Source organism: Vitis riparia, chromosome 1, assembly GCF_004353265.1.
Source record: "Vitis riparia cultivar Riparia Gloire de Montpellier isolate 1030 chromosome 1, EGFV_Vit.rip_1.0, whole genome shotgun sequence".
Classification (NCBI taxonomy): Eukaryota; Viridiplantae; Streptophyta; class Magnoliopsida; order Vitales; family Vitaceae; genus Vitis; species Vitis riparia.
In genome coordinates, this window is record NC_048431.1 from 10,081,325 (window position 1) to 10,105,024 (window position 23,700).

Consider the following 23,700-nt stretch of genomic DNA (forward strand, 5'->3'; position numbering starts at 1 on the left):
AAGAGAACCTAGGTAAATGCTTGAATATCCATCTAGAAGCTTGAATATCCATCTAGTGATTCTTGAGTAGGTATTTTTCTAGAGATTCTTGAGTAGATATTTTTCTCAACAAAGTTTTCCAAAAATTAAACAAAAAATGCAATTTTCTAAATATCAAGTTTCCTAAGTGTACTTGAATTATATAGTAGGTTTGCATATAGAAACAAAAAGAAAATAACATTTGTGGAGAGCCTCCGAAAAAGAATAAATTGCCATTGTTCTACCTCAAGATTTGAACTCTCTAAAGTGTTTCAAGAAGGCTCTTCAAAGTCCTTTTGGATAGAAACATAAGAGTTAGTATTTGACCGATTTGATCTATTGTACTAAAATGCTTAAGCCTTGTATGTAGCAATTTTAGTCTAAAAAAACTAGAGAAAAAGTTATTACAACTTCTATAGTATTTCGGGTATCATCCTCAGAGACTAGCTTATGAAATTTGTGTTAAATGAGTTGCTTTTATTTTTATCCTAAAGTACAAAACAATATATGAATTAATTTTTTATGAAGTGAAATTAAGTGAAAGAAAGTAAATTAATAATAAAGCGAATATTAATTTTTAATTCAATTGATTCAAGTTTGAAGTCTTTCACATTCCAACTTTAGGTATAGAAATTAAAGGGAATAAGAGTTTCTTAGATAGAGTGATCTTAGAGTTTTGGGATCCTTGGTCATTCGCACAATCAACCTAAGCTATGAACTCATAATTGCATCTAAAATCTTTTTTTTTTCTTTTTAAAATAGATTCTAAAACCATCAAATGAATTAGATTGATTACCGGTTCAAGTTTCAACTTTTTAACTTTTCTTACTTCTTATAACTTTGTTTTAGGACAGATAAAGATATGGAAAATTAGGATAACCAATGATTAAGAGTTACAAAACATCACTAGTATTGAGCAATAACTTACCATATCATTCCCTAAAATAATCACAAAGATAGGATTGAAAATTGATAAATTATAACCTAACCACTAATTAATCTCATCGTCACAATAATTCACCCAATGTCCCTATAAGTTTTCTAGCCCTTAAGTTTTCATACTTCAACCCCTAAGTTGGATTTTTAACCTTTCATAGAGGTGATATTAATTCACAATCCATAATGGAGTAAAAATTCATAATTTGAATAAAAAGAATTAAAAACAATAAATTAAATAAATAAATAAATAAACTGAAGATGTTGTTTTCTTTCACAATAAACGTCAATAACCCGAAAAACAGGGCAGCGGATAGACACTCGAGAAAAACAAGTTATTCAACAAGTTTCAAAAAGAGTTTTTTAACAAAGAAAAAAATTATTTAACACATACAAGATGACGAAAACACATCTGAAGGTTAGAAAACAATTTAGAATAAGCAAAAAAATCCAAAATTTTAAAAATATTTTGGCACTCAAAAACAAGGCAATAAAGAGTCAATGCTCAACAAACATGACATGTAGGCTTAAACATTAGCCTAAATTATCTTTCATGAACAAATCAACATTTCAACCCTCTAATGAGCATGACAAATGGTTCATAAGGGATGAATAATCTCATTAATTTCAAATTTGCAAGGATAGTTCATGTCACTAAAATTAAGAAAAATTGAAAATCAAATGTTTAAGGACACTACAAAAAAAAAGTTTCTTGACTTAAAAGAAGCATATGTTAATGATATATACTAAAATGGATAACCATGACATATAAAACTTAGATGAAACCAATAATGTCATATGTAAAATTGATTAAAAGCTATCATGACTTATAAAGATCCAAGCTTGACAGCAAAATTATAAGGTATAGTAAAATAATGGTGTAGTTGGAAGAATCGCTATGACTTACAATTTATATATCAAGGTTAGCCATATTTTCACATCATTCAAGGTTGATTATAGTATAAATAGAAATGCTTGACTTCATTCCTCTCCAAACCCGATATTTATATCTAAAGCAGATTAAACGAGAAACCCTTAGGCATCCGCTACCTTACTTGGCCACCATCAGCCACCATTGCCGATCACTACTTGTCATCATAGTCGGCCACCACTAGCCACTATAGTCAAGTCCTACAAGTCACCATAAAGGACCACTACCAATTATTATTCAATGACTACCAACCATAAATCTCATTGTGTCGGCTCACCATGACTTCAACAAAGGTCTTTCTCTCATTAGGGTTTTCATCTCGAAATAAGGTAGTTTTCTTTGATTGACATCTCACTTCAACTTCTGTGCTTTTTATTCTCGAGAAATTCTTTAACGATGAGTTCTTTGATGTTTGTCTAACTAGCATATTTCCATTATTGCACCACATTTCAAGGTGTTGTGCTCGTTATTTGGAATTTGGGCCTAATATCTTATTCAAATTGAAACCCAAACCAAGGGACTCAAAAGAATGAGCCTAAAATAAGTGTTAGAAATGGAATTAACAAATTTTGGGATTTATACTATATTTTTGGATTTTTAGAAATCATAACTTAAAAATATGATTTTGTTTGAATTTTTTTTAAAGGATTTTATCTTATTTTCAAGAGACAATTTTAGCTATATATATATATATATATATATATATATATATATATATATATATATATTTAGAAATCATCTCTTCAAGAAATGATTTTATTTTGTTTTGTTTTGTTTTTTTTTTAAAGAATTTTTATAAATTGTCTTTTTAAGAGATGAATTTGATCTATATTATTATTATTATTTTTAAATCATCTCTTCAAAAGATGATTTTTGTTTGAATCAATTTACCTGACAACCCTCATTTGTTGGTAAAAACTAATAGATTTGGAAATATTTTTTTACACTCATAGTTTATAAATTATTTTTTTAAACTACCTTGTAAACATAAAAAAACTTGTAGTTCTCTCATTGATTAGAGTGTTGCAATAACCATTTTCTTTTGTATCCATAACTTAAATTAATATCAATTTGATAGAAAGAATTACTTACCAAATAATTACTCATATTTATCATAACTCCCTTCAATAGGAAATATTATCATATCACAAGTAAACTACCTTTACCTTCAACTCTTATTTATTTTCCTATTTTTTTCTACAAATTTCATTAGGTTACATGGCCTTATGAAAGTTCCCCAAACTGCCTTACCCAATCTCTTCCAGCCACCTTGCAATCCCAAGTCATTTCCTATTGTCATTTATATTTTTAGTTTATATATATATATATATATATATATATATATATATATATTGATTGGAAACGACACAAAGATTTATTGATAGATAAAAATAAGTACAAAAGAAGGATGAGGAATTCTCCCGCCAAAGAAAGCTAAACTATAGAAAAATACACTGAAAAACAAGCGAACACTCTAAAAAGACCACTCCTTATGGAGTACACACTGCTATCCAATCAAGTTGTATCATATTAAGGGGAGTCCCCTTAAAAACCTTGGAACAATAAGCCCAAAGAGAAGTAAGGAAAACAATAGAGTCACAAAGATACTCTGAATTCCTTGTTTTATCCTCAAAAATCCTCGCATTTCTTTCCCACCACACAATCCGAATAAGAGCAATGTTTGTAGCTTGCCACAAGGCTATCCCCCTCTTAGACGAACCAAATCCATTAAATTTGATGGACATCATGTCAAGGATGCTCCTCGGGGGGACCCAATCCATCTTAGCTAACTGAAATAACATGTGCCACAACCCAATCGTTAAGGAGCAATGAAGAAAAATATGATCAGCTGATTCCCCATGCTTCATGCACAGAATACAAATATCAGGATTAAGGACTTTGTAGGGTCTTCTCACTTGTAACATGTCATTAGTATTCACCTTCTTGTGTGCCACTAATCAGACAAAGGACTTCACTTTGAAAGGAACTTGAGAATTCCAAACGAACTTAGAAGGAAAAACCTAAGGAGATCCAAAAAATTAGGATAAAGTTAGAAAGAAGGATTTAACTGAAAAAAGCCCTGAAGAATATAAAAGCCAAAATCTAGCATCTGGAACCGAAGGAGATAAATGCAATCCATCGAGAGATCGCATGAGGCCTTCTAAGTCCTCTATCTCAGAATCTGACAGGTTGCGACGGAAATTTAAATTCCAAGAGAAAGGACGAGTAGGACCGAGAACTGAAGAAATAGGTATGTTTTTATCCAAGACTACTCTAAATAGTCTTGGATATTGGGTTCCCAAAGGTTGGTCCCCCCACCACAAATCTTCCCAGAACCGAATTCTTTCCCCGTTTCCTACCACAAACCGAGTAAACGAGGAAAACTCCTGAAAGACTTGAGTAATAGCCTTCCAAGGACAGCGATGTGACCATCTGACTAATGTGTTAGCATCCCAACCATTGGAGTGTGAACCATAAATGCTTAGTATGACCTAATGCCATAGAGCTGAACCCTCTCTAGGGTACCTCCACAACCATTTCCCTAAAAGAGCGAGATTCCTCAGAGAAATATTCCCAAAACCCAAACCCCCTATTTCCTTCGGTTTACACACGACATCCCACCTGACTAAATGATCTCTTTTGCCTTCCTCAATCCCTGACCATAAAAAATCCCTTTGCAACCTCTCGATTTTTGCAGCGACTGAAGCGGGTAACTTAAATAAAGAAAGAAAGTAACAGGGCATATGGGTAAGGCAAGATTGGATGAGAGTTATCCTTCATTCGAAGGATAGGTATGCCTTTCGCCATCCATCTAATCTTCTTGAAATTCTCTCAATCACTGGATCTCAAAATCCACCTGCCTTGGGGTTCCCACCCAAAGGAAGACCCAGATAGAGTATAAGCCAGCCAAAAGCCTTGCATTCAAGCGTCTCAGCCAATCTTGAAATATGAACTTGATTCAAATTGATACCATAAATATTACTCTTTTCAAGATTGACCTTAAGCCCATAAATATGCCCAAATGCTAACAAAAGACTCTTGAGAGTCTGCAAGTCTTCCTCCCTAGTGTTAGAAAAGAAAATGGTGTCATCGGCAAATTGCAAATGAGATACCCTAGTTCTGTTTCTACCCACCCTGAAACCCTCCGACATATTTCTTTCATCTGCTCTCAAAAGCATCCTACTCAATACATCTACTACTAAAGTAAACAAAAAGGGGGATAAAGGGTCACATTGTCTTAATCCTCTCGATGCCTTAACCCAACCTTTAGCGTTACCATTCACCAATACTGCATAAGATACCGAGGACAAACATCGACTCATCCATTTCCTTCATTTAGGACTGAACCCCATCTTCTCCAACACTTGATCTAAAAAATCCCACCTTACGTGATCGTAAGCCTTTTCAAAGTCAATTTTGAAGATGACACCTTCCTCCCCTAATCGTCTTCTCTCATCCACTATCTCATTTGCTATGAGAACCGCATCCATTATTTGTCTCCCTTGAACAAAAACGCCTTGAGTAAAGTGGATGGTTTCATGTAAAACCCCTCTTAGACGCCCTGAGAGCACTTTGGCTATTATCTTATAGAGACTAGTGATCAAACTAATGGGTCTAAAATCTGAGATTTTCTTTGTCGTACTCTTTTTGGGCAGAAGAACAATGAAAGAGGCATTAGTGCTTTGATTGATAACTCCGCTCCTATGAAATTCTGCGAACACTCCCACTAGATCCTCTTTAATCACATCCCAATTGTCTTGGAATACTGCAATAGTAAAGCCATCAGGCCCCGGAGCCTTGTCCCTATCCATCTAAAAAATGGCCTTAGAAATCTCTTCTTCAGTGAAAGGGGCATCCAAACTTATCGCACTCTCTTCCGAAATAAGAGACCAATCTAATCCTTCAATACTCCAAGACTCTCCTATAGGACTCGCGTAGAGTTTTTCAAAGTAAAGTAAGATCTCCTCTGTGATTCTCTCGGCATTATTTAACACTAAACCCCTTTCATTTTCCAACGCCTTGATATATTTCCTATTTCGCCTGCCATTAGCCACTTTATGAAAATACTTAAGAGTTGCAATCCCCTTCCTTAACCCATTTCACCCTAGTTTTTTTGTCTCCAATGGATTTCCTCCCTCAAAATTAATTCCTCTAGCTCCCCTTTTCTTAAGGCTCTTTGATCTAACAATTCAGATGTGAGACCCCCATCCTGCTCAATGGCGTCAAAGTTAGCTAAATCATTGAGGATACTTTTTTTCTTTTCATTAAGCTCTCCAAAAGAAAGCTTATTACATTCCTTCAATTTGGCTTTAACAAATTGTAATCTCCTCATGAACTTGTGGTCTTCCCATCCGTTTCCTTGAAAACCCCTCCACCAATTTCTAAAGTTTTCCTTGAAACTAGGATGTTGCAGCCACATGTTCTCAAATCTAAAAGGTGTTGGGTTGGTATCCAAAGTAATTGGCCAATGATCCGAGGTCCTTCTGATAAGGGTTTCTTGAAGGCCTTGGGGAAAGAGCTACCCCCACTCATTTGAGTAAAGAAAACGGTCTAATCTCTTACACACGGGAGACTCTTGCATATTTGACCAAGTGAATGATGCGTTCCGAAGAGGTGGATCAAGCAATTCACATTCTCTAATAAAACTATCAAAGTCCCTCATGCTTGAAGTTAGCCTAGAGCCCCCCAATTTTTCTGAACTTCTCCTTATGACATTAAAATCACCGCCCACACACCATAACGGAAAAGTTAGACCATAAATGTCATAAAGTTCCACCCAAAAATCCTTCCTAAGTGAGAGACTATTTGAACCATAAACTACAGAAATCCAAAGAGGTCCACAGCCCTCCAAGGCGAACTTGACCGATATCGAGAAAGAGCCTAATACCACCTCCTCCTTGAACAACTTTTTTGAGTCCCAAATGAACAAAATCCCTCCTGAAGCCCCACACGCGGGGAGAATAACCCAATCCTTATTTCTGACCGTCTAGACACTGCCCACTAACCTTCTGTCACACTTCTTCTTTTTTGTTTCCTGAATCATCACAACATCTGGATTCTCTAACCTAAGGAAATCTTTAATCACCTTTCGCTTATTACTTGAACCCAAACCCCTGACATTCCAACTGATAATTTTCATGGAAAAACACTCAGGCCCTAACCCTCCAAACCAAATCCACCTGGATTCAATCGCCTATGGGCCTCTATTCTTCCTCTTAGAGTACACCTTGATGTCCAGAGAGCATAGAACCTCTCGCACTTTAGCCATTTTCCTAGGGGACAGGCCATCGATAAGAAAGTCTTCCAGTGGGGATGCCGCATTAACCCCCGGACTACCTAACATCAGGTTAGAAGACTTCCTAGGGGTAGATCTCTCGGATACCTGGTTAGAAACAACTCTCTGATTCTCCTCCTCAACACGGACAGGGATGCCAAAAAAATTTAAGGGGCCAACATCGCCTATTTCAGGAAAAATTTTAAATTTACCTTGATTTACCGAAGGAGACTGGGAAAGAAAATCTGAATTTGGGAGATAAGGACCAGAGGGACTCGGTAGATGCTTTTCCAGATTACAGAAAGGAGATGAATAAGGCTCAGGTGGCTGAGAAGAAAAAAACAGACTTTTTCCATGTTTTCCATTCTCGGAATTTCACAATTGCCTTCCAAAATGATTTCTTTACCTCTGGTTCTTGGAATAGAAGGTGAATCTGTGACTAAAGAACCACAAGGATCGTACCACGCTCGGCCCGTAAATCCTCCTTTGTCATCTTCGAGTTGGGATTTTCGCGAGTCCATCTCTCTTCTTGACGTCGAGGTCTCTTCCTTCGACCAGCTCTTGCATTTCCTTGACAGAAGAAAACGGAAAATGGGACTCTCTCTAATACCTCGTATCTGTTGAGATCCCATCCCGCCATCCACTTCTAGATTGCGGACTTCGTTAAATGGCGATGTGCTCCCTAGGGGAAGAGGCTCGCTGCTACTCCGTTGTCCATGACGGTGAGCCGCGCTTGGAAGGAAGAGGTTGGACCACATCTTCCTTGAATCCATCGTATTTTCCCCTTGCGTGAAGTCTCCCATCTGAACCATTGGAGCTTTCCCCTTTCTCGCTGCACTTTCTTCCTCTCGAGACCTACCTTTCATGCCAGAGGACTTCAATCCTCCTAGAAATTGGTCCAACCCCGACGGGCCTTTTGACTTACAACCTATAATTTGACGCCCGTAACTAACATCTTCTATCTCTGAAGGTGGGCTAGGGTTGGATAAAGTCTGGGCCTGTAACTCATCGGCCCGACTATCCTCTCCATGTATAACCTCAACGTCGGCCCTCTCATCGCCTGAACGAGGCTGCGTGGTCGCTTTTGCAGAGGAACCCACTCGCTGGAGAGATGAAGAGGATGCCGCTATGTCATGGGCTTGAGAGGCATCTGGGCCAGCGTGAAGCCCACGACTCATTCTCCCTCTTTGGGCCCTTACTGGATGGGCTTTAGTAGAAGTCTCAGGCTCTATGGGCCTAAGAATGTTTTCTTCTACTAGGCCCAATCTGCTCCCTTCCCATCATTTCTCCCTTTTGGCCGCCATACTTGTACTTGAGCACTGATAACGTGCCCGAGGAAGAAGCTCCCTACTATAGCACTCATTGCCCCTGATACTACCTCGTAGCCCCTCTGCAAATTTTGTCGTCTGAGAGACGCAATCCCCCTCTTTCAACCACTCGTACCTGCAGTGGGTTGTCTCGAACGTGACAGTGTCATCTTCACCCTCTTCTCCGATGACTGAAACTGCTACTGTATATTTCCAGGCCCCGTCTTCCACCTCAAGCAACACTGGAAGCACGACATTAGGATGCATCTCCACCCACAGCTTCACCTTCATTAAGTCCAACAGCTTCACGGCTTCCCTTGCTACCTCCGTCACCCTTCCCCACTTCTTTAAGATGAATTTCAGTTGGTCTTCCTCCCACAAATGAAAAGGAAGACCTTTCAACTCTAACCAACCCCTTCTGAATTTTCCGTGAATAATCATATTTTCTCTTGGCGACCATCTTCTTAGGAGAACAAACCTTTCTTTCACTAAAAGTCTTTCCTGCTCTTGGAACCATCTTGCTCTTCCTACTGAACTCACAAAGAAACACCCTTTGAAAGCGGAAATGGGATTTATAGACACCACACCTTTCACACCCATCATCCTCGCAATGGCCTTGCCTTCATGAGTCAAGTCTTAGACTTTTTCTTTACATTCACATATTACGGCTCTGACCCATTTTCCAGCTGATAATGGAACTCCACTCTTAAGTCCATCCTCTGCAACCACCTCTGCGTATGACCGACCACCTCTATATATGCTTTTACTCATCTGAGTATTGCCAAACGTCTTCTTCAACACTTCTCCGACTTGAACAGAATAATCTTGCACTGAAAGAATCGCCCTCCTAAGGACTTCCCATCCATTACCTTTAACACCCTCGGGAATGACAAGAAGTAAAGGTTTCCTTCTTGTAGCAATCTCGGTGATTTTCATGAATCGCCCTCTATTGTTGAAGCAAATCTCCAACAAGTGAATCTTATTCTCACCCCTGAACTTTCATGTAAATCCCCTGGTATCCTCCAACTCCACAGCTTTCTTCAAATGCTCCGTCAACCAATCCAACTCCTCATTTCCAAATCCTACTGATACAACAAAACCACGGCTCCTTTCTGTTACTAAAGTGCCACCATTCGATCCTTCGAACTTTACCTGAAAAGATTTTTTTTCCACTTCAAACTTTTCAACTTTGCACTTCATCATGCCTCAGTTCATCTCGTACTGTTACTCCCTCTATTCTTTATTCTTTCTTACATCCCAATTTGCCTCATAAATACTATATATTAATATCCATGAATAAAAATGCAAGTATAAATTATAAAAAAAACTTAAATTAAAAGAAAATTTTCGAATAGTTTTAAAGTTGTGCGAGTCTCGGGTTAGTACTCATTTAGTTTGAAAGAGTTGACCTTATTTGATCATAACAAATTTAGTAATCTATCAAAATTTGAGTTCAAAAATAAACTAATCGGATGTTTTCTATTATAAATTTTGAATATTATTTTTTAACCATAAAATAATTAATAGAGTATTTATATTAATTTAAAAATCAAGTTATTTTAAAAAATTTAACTTATTTTTAATTATTATATTATATTATTTTAAATTACTTTACTTCTAGTCAAGGTCACAATGAAAATAATTTATATAGAATTGTTAAATTAAACCTCCGGTTAATCAAGATGAACATCGAAAAGTGTGGTCCAGTAAGTGACATAAGATTTTAGATTCGGATCCTATCACCGATAATACCTTAAATTTATTGAATGTCATGGATGATACACTTAATTAATTTGGTGTTGAGTGTTAACTGCACCTCGAGACTTAATTATGGAAGGTTTTTAGTTATTAAAAATATAATTGTTAAATTAGGATGAATGTAGTTTTTTTTTTTTTTTTTTTTTCTATTTGAGGTTATCAATACTAATTAGTAATTTATTATTAACTTAAAATTATTTTAAATTAATTAAGATGTCATTTTGTAACTTTTTACTCTAGGTAAAAATTTAAGCCAATTTTTTATTTTTAAATAGTAATATTAATATTTCAAACAATTTCGTTAAATATGAATATAAAATAAAATATTACTCCTATGATAAATAATTCTTTTTATTTTTATATTAAATGCTTTTTTAAGTCATAAGTATTCTTAATAAAATTACTGAAATAGGCATGAAAAAAAAACTTTTATTAAGATTAAAAAGGAGCTTTGAAGTTATTAATTTACTTGATTAGGGTTAATTTGTCTAATGAAAATTAATTAATAAATAATTTTGTAATTATGTGAAAGTAATTTAAATATTATTTAAAGTTAGCATGATTGAATAAATGGTTAACAAAAATTGTAGAAAAGTAGCAGAGAATCCAAAACTTTAGGGAATAAAAAAAAAAAAAATCAAAAGCAAAGCAGCTGGTTGGTTGTGGAAAAGCTACCCACGACTTTCTCTGCGTCTCCATTTCACAAAAAGCAAAGCTTGCTTCCACCGCTGGCAATCTCTGCAGCTTGGCTCCATGGCTACATACTCGCAGTCACTCTCCCTCTTCATCGTCTTTACCATCGCTGCAATTCACGGTACTGTCAACATGTCCAAACGCACCCTTTTCTGTTTTTCCTAGTTCTATATCTAATAATTGCTGAAAACCCCCTCAATCTTCTCATATTTTCTCAGGTTCTGCCGACCTCGTTCTGGAAGATGGATATACAGTGCGTACAGTGTTCGATGGTCACAAGCTTGAGATAAACCCTCACTCCATCCTCCCTCGATACGGATCGTCGGATTTCATCATCCTCGATTCGTCCAAGAGTGTTTTCTACACTGTTACCTCTCCCCTATCCCAAGGTACCCATCCTGTTTTCGTTTTAATAAAGAGGTAACTGTGGCTCACTAGGGTTTTCCTAACTTCTTGTTTTTTTTTGTTTTTTTTTTTTTTTCAGAGAGTGAAATTAAGCGGTTATCCGGCAGTAGCGCCGGATTCTCGGATGGCGATTCGGCGTCGGCCATGTTCAGTAAGCCGCGAAGCTTTGCGGTTGATCTGAAAGGGAATGTTTATGTCGCCGATCAGAGCAATGGCGTTATTCGGAAGATCACCAACAGAGGTACTTTGTTTGTAAATGTGTTGTGAACGCGCATGTGCTTCAACTGATGATTTTTATTTTATTTTATTTAGGCGTGACTACCACAATTGCTGGAGGTTACGCGCAGAAGACGGGCAAAGTGGATGGGCCTGCACAGAATGCTTCCTTCTCTAAAGATTTTGAGCTGGTTTTTGTTCCTGAAAAATGCGCGGTGCTGGTCTCGGACCGTGGGAGTCAATTGGTTCGCCAGATTGATCTGAAGGTGGAGGATTGCCGTAGGAGCCCTCAATCTGGTAAGCTCTTGGATGTTATTGTAAGGTGCTTTTTTCTAGAGAAGATGCATTAGTTATTTTGCTTGCAAAACCTAGATGACTGTATGTGCAGAGATGCATAAGTCATTTTGCCTGGAAAATCAGGTATCTAGTAGGCTTTTGGTTTGACAATAGTTCTATTCAAAGTGCGTTTTGCAGCGATTATAGAAAGTGTTTCTAGCATTTTTAATTATTGAATGATGAACATTTCCTAGTGTTACAAAGATTAGAAACACTTCTTAGAATCACTATCAAACGCACTTTAAGAGTTCATTTGATAGTGATTCTAAGAAGCACTTTTAATGTTTTTAATACTTGATTTTTATCATTTAAGTGTTAGGAATGCTAGAAATGATTTTTTTAGAATCACTCCTAAACGCACTCTCAGAGTGCAATTGGTAGTGATTTTAGAAAACATTTAGAGTGTGTTTGAGAGTGATTCTAGAAAACGTTTATAGTATTTCTAACACTAAGAATGATACAAATTTTAAAGTGATAGAAAGTTTGGAAACACTTCCTAAAATAACTACCAAACAGGTTCTAAGAGCTCGTTTGGTAGTGATTCTAAAAAGCTTTCTAACATTTCTAATATTTGAAAATTTTTATCATTCAAGTGTTAAAAAAGCTAAAAACGTTTCTTGGAATCTCTACCAAACACACTCTAAAAGCCCGTTTGGTAGTGATTCTAAGAAACGATTCTAATATTTCTAGCACTTAAATTTTTTTTATTTTTCAAGTGTTAGAAGGGGTAGAAACACTTCCTAAAATTACTACCAAACAAGCTTAATAGTTCAAGGTTTCTTTGAACATGATTCTTATTTCTTTGTATGATCTCGTTTTTTATATCTGAATATCCTTTCTTTCTACCTTCATTCAATGTTCCAAATTTAACCATACACTTCAAAGGTATAGTTCATATTCAGTAACTTAGCATTTTCAACACGAGTCCTTTACCCAGCCCTGTGGGAATATAATAGTTTGTCATTCCATGATGCTTGGTTATGAGTCATGGTTTCCAATTTTTGGCAACAATGGATGAATTTACCGAATGAGAAAGCCAAAAAAAATAAGGGTACAGATGGCACTTGTTATCTTGAGGTTTATTCTATGAAGTCTATTATCTCAACTGGAGGGAACTAATTGTTATTTTTCATTTTTTGCAGTATTAGGAGGGGCCTTCCTTTGGGTTCTTCTGGGACTTGGAGTTTCATGTTTAGTTGGCTTTATTGTTGGGATCATAAGTCGTCCTTATGTAATTCCTCATGTAAGTGTCCCTATGGAATATATTCTATGTTAGTATTGAATTTCTTAAATCTTGTTAACCGAATTCTGTAGACAGGAAGTCTTCTGCCCACTCTTTTTCAGCAAGACGTGGAAGCATTGCCTAATCCATCTGGGGAAACAAGTACTGATGCTCTGCTTCGACATCAGAAGCGTAATTGCTAGCTCCATGTTTTATGCACTCCTAAGGAGGCTCATTTCGTTGAGCTTATCCCATCTTTCTCTCATGTTCAGAATAAATATATTAGAATCTCAGTTTTCACGGAAGGAATCTGTATCCTTGCTTGATTCTGATGACTCATGTATTAGTGAACCAACAATACCGCAAATGAAGGATTTGGCAAGCTTTGATAGAAGCTTGCAATTACCAGACACAAGCAGTAAAATATTCATGCAGAAAAAATCACATAGGTTTGCAGATCAATTGGAGGACTTGATGACTTTTAATGGAAGCTCAGAATTATCAAATGCGACTGACAGAATCTTCAAGGAAGGAGATGATGATCAAGGAAAGAGAGATATTTCACCTGAAACCTGTGGAAGGATAGAAAGCATGATAGAGGCTAATTTTATGGGTTTTGTGGAGCAGGCTAAAGTTACCACTCCTGTGGAGTTGTGTTCATCAGGCAATACAGGTTTAGTCAAGAGGAGATGAAAGTGGTTAAAGGCTTTGTCCATGTTGAATCCCTTTTCTCTACTTGTGTGAAGTGTTTTAATTTTCTGAACATGATTATGCTGCTTAAATGATATGTAAATAGTTGGATTTTCCGCCTGTTCCTTCTATTTTGTTCATTATTCAGGTAGGGGGTAGGAGGGGAATCTGGCTGAAACAGGAATGCATCATTGCAAAACAGCTGGGTCCTGGACTTATCACCCTCGTGTTTTCTGGGCAGATGCGGTATTACCCTATTATAATGGATGTTTGCCTGCTTGGGAAGCATGCAAGCCACTTCTGCATTAAGACATCCTAAGGCAGAGCAATAACTATGGACTTCATTATCTGTCAGGCCACGCCAAGAAGTTGATGAAACTTCGCTTCTGATTATATCTGGTGATTAATGGGAACAAATACGGATTCTACAAATCAAATGTTACACATTAATTTGCAAGATTATTCATTGCTGGAACGCATTTTTGGTTCAGTTCTTATCAATGCCACGGGAGGGTGAGCTCCATCAAGGGCACAGAGGCACTCAGTCACCATTGAATTGAAACAGGTGAATGACCGGACTGCTTCTTTCCCCTTGGGAGGTCGTGAGAGAGACAGCTAGCTAACCCTTACCCAAACATTACATGGTGCGTGTTTCATCCGAAATTTAGTCGTTTCCAGGGATAATTGAAATGTGAAAGGCTGAAATGCTCCTCTGACAAGGGACATTTCTTCATACAGTGGTGCTGAGAGGAAAATGTGACTGATGGTTTGTGCGGAGGTTTTAGGTTATTGCAACTTGTGCAACAGCGCCACGAACTTGAAAATCTTCTAGTCCAACTAATAAATGAAGACTAATGAAAAGCTCAGAAAACCCGGTGAGAAGATGCAACAGCCTATGGTTTAAAGGGTCGTCCATGCATCAAGCTGAGAGCTGAAAGGCCAAAAAGAATCATGAAAGACCCCCAAGGCCGCTTTTAAAACTTGTTTTCAATAAACACAGACAACACAAACTAAAGTTAAGGTATGTGGACTTAAAAAAGCAGTCAAGCTAGGATTACCCTACCTAATTGTCAGTATTTCAGTACAAAACAACAGTTGCAGCATCAACATTAATTCATGACCCATTGCCTTATTGTTTCTGTGCGTTTTAATTGCCAAGAAAAGGATCACTAGTTTTCTGAGACCCGTTAAAGCTTAAAATGAAAGAGCATTCCATATATCTTCAAACCATTTTTATAGGAGCAAACATTTCCAAACACAGGCTACAATGTTTTGGCAAGACAGAGTAAACCTTACATGGTGTTTTAAGTTGCTCCTTCATTCCATTCATCAAAAAGGAATCTTGATACCACCTATAACTAAATCCCCAGGGAGGCATATCGAAATGGAATGAGACTAGAATACTAAAATCTCATATGTATATATGATCAATAGCCCTGGGTGTAACCCTTTGAATGGATACGAGAGCGAATATTGTGATGATCATAGATGGGATCTCCATAGTTCACAGGCTTTATATCCACAGGTTCACGCCGGACTTGCTGCTCCTGAACAGCCCCAAAGACAATCTCATTGGTTTTCTCACAGGTCTGCTCATAATAAGTATGCGGGGTGGAAGAATAATGGCGATGATGATGTTGTTTCTGCTGTTGCTGGAAATCACCATCCCACCCACTTACAAAAGCACGGCTTTGTCTGATTTGATGCATCTTTTCTGCATCCTTGGACATGAATGGATAGGTTTTTCGCGGAGTAGGGGTCCTAGTATCAATAGAGGGGGGCTCATCCTCATCAGGTATCACAAAGCTCTCTTGCAATGGCCAAGCATTAGAATGTTTTTGTGGTTGCTGGTAATTTTGTTGGTTTTGGTATTGATAGCTGTGTGGCTTCTTCTTCAATCCTGGAATCATTCCTCCAAAGATTTCTGCAATACATGCCCCAGCATAGACAAAAAGCTTCCCAAGGGACCCAAAGAAGCCTTCTTCTTGCCTTTCCATCTCATCTTCAGTAGGGATTAGCGGTGGCCTGACTGATTTCAGAGGCTTTTGATATGTACTATGGGCAATACTTGGATTTGCCTGATCCTTCAAGAGCAAGAGATAAAATATAACATAAAACATGTCATGTGGTTGAAAAAGATGTTAGGAAACTTCTTGTATCCCTCATGGGGAGTATAAGCTGTATTCACACTTTGGACTAGTAGTTCTGTATCCACTTTCCCATTTTTTTTTATTTTGATAAGTGTACCACTTTCCCATTTTGAAACTCAGCTAAATCAAACTGCAACTTTGAGTAAAATCATGAAGAATCATAAATTCGAGCATAGATTATGTAATCTAGAAATTATCTGAGGCTGATACTACTGGATTATTAAGAAAACAAAAAGACTGAAAACAAGATGGGTACTCACATTTTCAGAGGACACAATTGTGCCCACTCTACGTTGCAGAAGTGCCAGCATGTAACCAAAAAACCCAGCAGCAATAAGCACTGCAATCCCTGCAATCATGGAGAACATTTCACATGGATTTGTCAAGATTGAGAAGTATCAAAGATCAATACTGGATGGATTGGTTTACCTAGAGGGAAACCACTTCCATATTGATAAGCACAGTCATCAAAATGAAGTTGGATCTCCCGAATTGCCTGGTTTCCTCTGTCTATGACAAGTAGGGAGCAACTGCTGCCAATGTACACCACATCAAAATCATTAGAAAACTTTGCATCTTCACTTGGCCCATCTACATGCCCCCCTCCACGGCCCAGCTTCCCCCCTGCAATTGTTGTAACCCCTGCAGGTAGAAAATTCAACAATATTAGCATTGAAGATCTCTCATTCTGTGATGTTTAACACAGAAGATCACAACTCTAAACTGTTACACTGGAAACAACCCCATATATACAACTTAGTCATATTATGTTTCCAATAAACAACAACATGATTGCCAAGGTTGTTGTGTGGCAATACCGTGTTTCTTTAGAGAGAAGGACACAAAAGTTGTTTTATAATAAACTAAATTTCATCTATACCATCATGAATGGGGAAAAGAGGATCCATTCCATTTTCATTTTCCTATACCTTAACTTAAGGGACATCAGTGAACAGGAAAATATTCTTCTGGGTACATATGCTCAAACAAAATACAGGCCTGCATTACTTATCCTCATTTGCATTTACCTGCATCACTTATCTTCCTGATGGCCATATTCAAGGTATCTGCAACATAAATGTTTCCTCTGTCATCCACAGTAAGCCCCTTTGGATGATTCATCCTTGCCTCTCTGAGCCTCCCATCTACATGTCCAGAGTATCCTTCAGCGGATCCAGTGACCAGCTTTGGTCTGGTATCTGCATGATTTCCAGTGAGAATTATTTCAAGAAACAAATATACACAAAAAAATTATAAGAGACCAAAACAATAACATGAGAATGAACTTCAATCATCATAGAAAACTTCAATATGAGATAAAGTGCTATCAAAGAAAATTATTGTAAAACACAATCAGAGTAAATAGATGTTCAATAAACATGAATGTCAATCTGAATAAAAATTGTTTTACATAAACAACATAACTCAAGGTTGCTATATGTATAGAGATAGAATCTGACTCAGTAAAAATAAATAAAGGAAATGGTTCTAATAAATCCAGCATATTTTTGTATTTTCAACACAATAAAGGTTTTTCATTGGTCTTCCGGAAAAAATGCTTGTGCCATATCTCACTTATAGCAAATAATACTAATAGGTAAGCTAACTAATATAATATAGAAAGTTATAACCACACAAAAATTATCGAATTTTTTATAATCTCCTAGCAAAATTGGATTTAAATTCTTGCAGAAGCTCTCCCATTGAGACAACTGGACTAAAAACGACATCAGAATTGTATATTAAATTTCCTTTAAACATTGAGAGGGATGTTCCAGAAGCTTAGCTAAATGGTGCATTGTAGTTCTGAAGTGGATTCTGCTACTACAGAAAAGCAAATTGATATCCTCAGCAAAAGCTAAAAGGTACATTGTCCTTATAATAATGAAGTTGAGTTCTACATTTACGCACAAAAAGATGGAAATAAGGACAAGATAGTTCAACAACATAGAGCCAAATTTTTGCATAAAAGAAAAAGGGGACTTGATCATAATGCAAAATCTTGTGGAAAGAAGCTGAAGCTATGTTTTTGGCCCTAACAAATGAAAACCAATAGATTTCTAGGCACCGGACTCAGGAACTTCACAAAAACACATCCTCAACGAGAATCTTAAACAAATTACAAACAAATGTTTCACAAAACAAGACCGAATCAAGCAAAGATTCCAAGTTATTACAATAAATCCACTTACATTGAGACAGTGAGGAAGAGATCTTGTACAGGTTACTGTTAGCAGAATCCAGAATCAGAAGTTCCCCACTGCCCAAAACCTCAATTGAGTAGGGTTCAATTCCAAGCTTGCTTCCATCAAACACGGTCTCAACTGTGTACCCACTCTCAAACTTCATCATCGACCGGCTAGAAATCGCTGCAAACAAAAATCCCAAGAACCGCACCGTAGCATCAACACTCCAGAATTCCCAATAACCAATACCCAGAAAAAGGAAATTCCAAATCCAAAAAAAAAAAAAAAAAAAAAAGGGAAGGAAGCAGCCAATGCGTGTAGTATCCAAGATCTCTACCTGTTTTGGTGGTAGCTTTAAGAGACCAGAGCCATTTCATCACAACAGGAACAGCATCTGAGACAAACCCAGTAACAATCTCTGCCCAATGTCGCCAACAAACACAGATTCAATCTCTAAAAACACAACCAGATCAAACTGAAAAATGCTTCCAAAAAGCTCATCTACACTTACTCGCAGGAGAAGCAGTAGCCGAAGCTGATGAGACCCCGCCAGACAAAACCACAAGAGTGAGAACCAACACCAAACCACTCTTACCCATCACTGCTGCACTCAAGAAAAAAGTCCCAAACAGTTCAATAACAAGTCAGAAGTGAAGACGAAATGCGTGCATTGGCCAAAAACCCTAATTCACATCTGGGCTTATGGCATTCATCAAAAGTAGAGTGTCTCCAAGAAGAGTGAGTGTGCAGTCCAGAGAAAAAAGTTGAAAGAGACAAACGAAAAAAGAGAGGAGGAAAGGGTAAAGCAAGAGTGGGGGTCAGTGGGGGCGCTCAGCATTAGGGAAGACAGAATCGGATGCTGTGATTATGTCTTAATACCCAAAAATCTTAATTCCATTCAGGTTTAACAATCCATGTCCTACATTTACTTCCTATGTCTGTCTTCTGCGCACCACATTCAAATGCCAGCTGTACGTTAAAAAATAATAATAATTATCAATTTTATTTACTCATTTCTACTATATATATTTCAATGTAATAACTTCAGCATTTTTGAAGGCTATAATTGTAAAAATACTAATAACAATGAGAGATGAAATTCATACTTATCCAATACAGCTGTACATGGCTCGGCTTCACATGGCTAGCAATTCGGGAATTTTTCAAATCTATCTACATTGACCCTCACTTGTCATTTTTTTGATTGAGGATGTTTGTTTGTGCTTTCCAAATGTTTAAACGGTTGAGTTGTGAAGTTGGTGGGATTCATCAAGTTTGAATGTGTGGTGACAGGTGAGGATTCGCCAAATAGAGCCTACTGTTAACATCAGCAGGCCTCAACGGTCTTCTAAGTTCTAACAGAAACGTAACAGAGATTATGCGAGTTGACACAAACCTTTGGACTTTACCCCATGCCCTTACTCCACACCTGACCCACCCACGTTCATATACTTTTTAAATCACAACCATAGATGCCTAATTCATACTAAATTTCATATTTTTTTAATTATCGTATTTCAAATATGCGATATTTAAACCGGTTCAATCATATTGCACAAATGATATTAGAATCCACCCCCAAGACTTCTGTGAAACTTTATTTGTCCAATTTAAAAAAAGAGTGACATATTTTCAAATTGTGATAGATTTATTGGGTCCAAAAAAAAAATAAAAAAATCTACATTTTTCTAAAAATTTGTTATAAAATATGTTTTTTCTCCTTGGTTTATTGGTCACCTGCTGCAAGGCACCCGGCCCAAACTTTGAATAAGGGTGAGCATTTTATAAGCCCGCAGTCCTAGAATGGGCCTGAACTAGGAGACCACGGGCCAAGAGAAGCTTGGAGCCTGTTCCGCCAGGTGATTTCAGAACTGTTTTTTAAAAATGTGTATAATTAATAATTGTAATCTGAAAATATTTTTAAGATAGGAAATAATTTTTTAAAAAATAAATAAAAGTTGTTTTCAGTTTTTCACAAAAATTTAAAAATAAAAAATAATTTTATTTTTCTTGAAATTCTTTTAACATTAAAAATGATTTTTTTTTTAATTCTTTTAACATAAAAATAATTTTAAAAACAAGTATATAAAAAAAACGTGGTAAAATCTAGGAGTTTTTGTGAATGTAAAGTGGAACTAAAACATAAATAAGGTAGAAGAAAATAAAAACCCTAAACCTCTCACCTCGAAAGGGGCTATAAAAAGTAAAAACTCCCAACTTCCGAAGCCGGGGTTTGACTAGCCTTAAAGTTTGCTGCTTTTGTCAGGGAAGGAGTTTGGACGCCTAAAAGATAGCATAAATTTCTGCCTAAATCTTCCTCTTCCCTCCGCCGCTCCACCACCACTCCTCTACCACCGCCGGCGCCGTCCATGGGAGGCGTACCTGATCCAAAATCGAAGCCCTCCCACTCTCACCCTAAGGATGACGAATATCTTAGTTGCGTCATTCCCAAGCGCATAGCCGTCTTCGAATCCATCAAAGCTCAACAAATCGCTCATCGCCAATCCATTTCCGGCGACTCCATCAAGTAATCTATCTATTTCTCTGTTTTATACATATATATGTTTTTTTATTTTTTTTTGGTATTGTTGGTTGATGTTTGATATATCTGTGGTCAAGGATAACTTTGCCGGACGGGACAGTGAAGGAAGGGAAGAAATGGGCGACTACACCTCTAGATATTGCCAGAGAGATATCAAAAGGTTTGGCCTCCAATGCGTTGATTTCTCAAGTGAATGGAGTTTTGTGGGACATGTCCAGGCCCCTGGAGGGCGACTGCGAGCTTAAGTTGTTCACATTCGATAGTGATGAAGGTCGGGACACTTTTTGGCATTCGAGTGCACACATTCTGGGACAGGTTCTAGCAGTTGCCTTTGTTCAATTTTGTTTTCGGAAAAAAATATTGTTTGGGTAATTGGATTGATAGCTCATGTAATGGTGCAGGCCCTTGAAGTGGCATATGGTTGCAAATTGTGCATTGGGCCCTGTACCACAAGAGGAGAGGTATGTTATAAGCATGTTTAGTTTTGGAAGCTAATCTGATTACCATTTTTTTTCATGTTATTTTAAATATTAATTTTTTGTTTAATTAATTTCACCTTCTTGTCACTTTTATTTAGTATTTGAATTTTGGTATAGTGGTAAATATATGCACCTTGGTCAGTTCTATTTGAATTGGGTGTTGGGTTTAGTGTATGTTTGGTTCTTTTCTCTCCAATGTTGCATTCTGTGATCATGATTGATCGACCATTTCTGCTTAATTTGAGTGGTATATGACAATAGTCATTAGTCACCTTACACTTCTTATACACTTACGTTATTTCATTTGGTTTGGTGTGTCTTTCCTATATATCTTTGTTAATCCTGCTGTGTAATATTTGGGTTTGTAGTTAGTAATATATGGGGATTGGATCAATTTTATGTGATGGGGCATTGAAGTTTTAGGTTTTGGTTTACTCATCAATGTTCTTCCCCATATAGCATGTTTGAGTTGGTTGCCATCATGAAAGTTCCTGATTGATTTGATTGGTATTTGTTGACAATCACACTACACTTGAAATGCAGGAATCAAGATTGCTAAACTATTATTAGGAATTTCCTCTTCCAATCTTCCCTTTGTCATAGATATACTTTTTGATAAGCAAAGATAATATTTTATAATATAAATAAACAAGCACCAAGAAACTGTGCTCCATCATACATAGGATGCATACAGTGAGTGTTAAAGGATGAACAAAAACACCCTGCCTTAGCTGGAGCCCAACCAATCAACAAAATCTATTAAAGACATGGTATTAGAACTATGTGCATCTTTACCCACAACAAATGATTACTAAGAACCTTCATTATAGATATCACTCTAGGATAGCAAAAAGGTCACTTTTTGGATCTATATTGGCCTTCAATTTTCTATTGAAGAAAGCCTCTATTATTAGGTTTTGATAGAGAAGCCTCTATTATTAGGTGTTGATAGGGAAAGTTGTTTTTCCTAAATAGAAGGTTGCTTCACAAACAGAAGGTTGTTTGACAAACATGGAAAACCTGGATTTTTTTTAATTTTTAAACTTTAATTTTCAAACTTTTTTCGTGCCCATGTGGGTAATTTTTTTATTTTTTATTTTTTTATATCTGAACTATTTGTGTATGTTGTTTAAATTTCAAGTCTAAAGTACCCTACCAAAAGGAATGTTGTGATAGATGATAAGTTTGCCTATGGATGTTGTAAAAGAGGGAAATGCTAAAAGTCGATTACTAGGGTTGAGAAAGAGGAAAGAGACTTGATATTTATCTTACACTAGGAAATAATTTGGCATTGCCATCCTGTTCTTTAATCATGAGCTTTGGTGCATGGTAAGGCAGATTAGGCCATTACGGGGTAGGGGGATTTGTTAAAAGTAAGAATCATGTGAACGCTCCTAGGTTATTCTTTTCCTATTCTATTTACAGTTTTTTTATAGGGAAATTGTGTATGCACACAATATCTTAGTACCTAGGAAGTGTACAAGGATCATTTAAGAACAGAAGGAGAAAGAAAGAAACAAGGGTTGATAGGCACAAGAATGGCCTTATTGCATGCTGTCAAAAAAATCTAGAAAAGACACATTCACAAACCTGGAAGGACCTCTCAATTGTGCAAATAGAGACCTTTTTTTTTTGGTAGGCAAAGGCAGAAATATATTAGAAAAGGGCACCAAGAGGAAAACCCAATAGCATACGGGGAGTATACAAAAGGCCCCTTAAGGCACACACAAAAGAAGAGAAAAAACAAACCCGACCCTCATCTAGCGCCTAGCCAATCAATAAAACTAGGTAAAGTAAGAGGACCTTCATTTACAATTGATTTTGTCCACACCCAAAGATTACAAACAAAAGAATTTTTCAACCTATGAACCGAAAAGTCCTCATTATCGAAAGCAATCCTGTTTCTTTCCAACCAAATCGCCCAAAAAAGGCACAACGGGGCTGGCTTCCACACCTTTCTATGCTTCTTGCCCAACATAAAGCCCCTCCATTCAATAAGGGTCTCTCTAGCCGAAGATGGGAGGACCCAACACACTCCAAAAAGGGCAAGCAGTAAATCCCATAAAGCTCTTGCCTTGGAGCAATGTATAAGAATGTGATCAATTGACTCCTCTTCCTCACAGCACATAAAACATCTGTTAGCAACAGCCCACCCCCTCTTTTTAAGCTGATCCATAGTGAGCACCTTACCCCAAGAAGCCTCCCAAGCAAAGAAGCTCACTTTGGAAGGCACACTAGGGTTCCATATCAAACCATGAGGGAAAAGACCAGCTCTTCTTGAGAAGATCATTATAGAGTGATTTAACTGAAAAAATCCATTCGAATTCACCTTCCACATTAATCTATCTTCCATAAGAGGACTAAGCCTTGCACCTCGGATTGCCAAAAGAAGCCTCTCCACCTCCTCCACCTCCCAATCATTGAATGTTTGAAACAATCAAAGGTAATTCGATTTCACTTGTCCAAACACTGCAGACAAACACAATGAGCTATTCTCCACACTTGCCTTCAACTCTTTCCAACAAAATTGTCATGCCAATTAGGTAATTCACTTTT

The 23,700-nt window shown here is 37.1% G+C and overlaps 3 protein-coding genes across 6 annotated transcripts in view; 2 read left to right on the forward strand and 1 right to left on the reverse strand.

Moving 5' to 3' along the window:
- Positions 1 to 10,875: 10,875 nt before the first annotated feature.
- On the forward strand, positions 10,876 to 13,915 carry LOC117916946. 3 transcript variants are annotated; one of them, XM_034833197.1, is made up of 7 exons: positions 10,876 to 11,039; positions 11,137 to 11,307; positions 11,403 to 11,564; positions 11,636 to 11,836; positions 13,018 to 13,118; positions 13,194 to 13,461; positions 13,507 to 13,915. In XM_034833197.1, exons 1-7 carry the CDS (start codon positions 10,979 to 10,981, stop codon positions 13,788 to 13,790), a joined length of 1,248 nt encoding a protein of 415 aa, XP_034689088.1. In that variant the 5' UTR covers positions 10,876 to 10,978; the 3' UTR covers positions 13,791 to 13,915. The 3 variants fall into 3 exon arrangements, with proteins under 3 accessions (XP_034689088.1, XP_034689083.1, XP_034689091.1); XM_034833192.1 differs by having other exon boundaries at positions 13,194 to 13,915; XM_034833200.1 differs by lacking the exon at positions 13,507 to 13,915 and having other exon boundaries at positions 13,190 to 13,391.
- A 1,059-nt stretch (positions 13,916 to 14,974) lies between these two features.
- On the reverse strand, positions 14,975 to 18,966 carry LOC117916932. Of its 2 annotated transcripts, none has more exons than XM_034833182.1 (7): positions 18,635 to 18,966; positions 18,461 to 18,541; positions 18,130 to 18,306; positions 16,966 to 17,136; positions 16,367 to 16,579; positions 16,198 to 16,286; positions 14,975 to 15,865 (listed from the first exon to the last, which is right to left on the reverse strand). In XM_034833182.1, the coding sequence occupies exons 1-7, from the start codon at positions 18,720 to 18,722 to the stop codon at positions 15,215 to 15,217; spliced, it is 1,470 nt and encodes a 489-aa protein (XP_034689073.1). In that variant the 5' UTR covers positions 18,723 to 18,966; the 3' UTR covers positions 14,975 to 15,214. The 2 variants fall into 2 exon arrangements, with proteins under 2 accessions (XP_034689073.1, XP_034689067.1); XM_034833176.1 differs by having other exon boundaries at positions 14,975 to 15,871; positions 18,635 to 18,965.
- A 1,387-nt stretch (positions 18,967 to 20,353) lies between these two features.
- LOC117913223 (threonine--tRNA ligase, mitochondrial 1-like) overlaps positions 20,354 to 23,700 on the forward strand; it is a 38,868-nt gene continuing 35,521 nt past the window's right edge. The window contains exons 1-3 of the mRNA XM_034828185.1: positions 20,354 to 20,650; positions 20,743 to 20,980; positions 21,067 to 21,126. Coding sequence (XP_034684076.1) covers positions 20,493 to 20,650; positions 20,743 to 20,980; positions 21,067 to 21,126 — 456 coding nt within the window. The 5' untranslated portion in view covers positions 20,354 to 20,492. The remainder of the gene's footprint in view (positions 20,651 to 20,742; positions 20,981 to 21,066; positions 21,127 to 23,700) is intronic.

Coding starts and splice junctions, on each gene's coding strand:
- LOC117916932 (XM_034833176.1), bottom strand. CDS start 18,722: ATGGGTAAGAGTGGTTTGGTGTTGGTTCTCACTCTTGTGGTTTTGTCT. Junction 18,307..18,460: donor TAAAGCTACCACCAAAACAG/GTAGAGATCTTG, acceptor TTTTGTTTGCAG/CGATTTCTAGCCGGTCGATG. Junction 17,137..18,129: donor CTCTTCCTCACTGTCTCAAT/GTAAGTGGATTT, acceptor GAAATCATGCAG/ATACCAGACCAAAGCTGGTC.
- LOC117916946 (XM_034833192.1), top strand. CDS start 10,979: ATGGCTACATACTCGCAGTCACTCTCCCTCTTCATCGTCTTTACCATC. Junction 11,837..13,017: donor CCGTAGGAGCCCTCAATCTG/GTAAGCTCTTGG, acceptor CATTTTTTGCAG/TATTAGGAGGGGCCTTCCTT. Junction 13,119..13,193: donor GTCCTTATGTAATTCCTCAT/GTAAGTGTCCCT, acceptor TTCTGTAGACAG/GAAGTCTTCTGCCCACTCTT.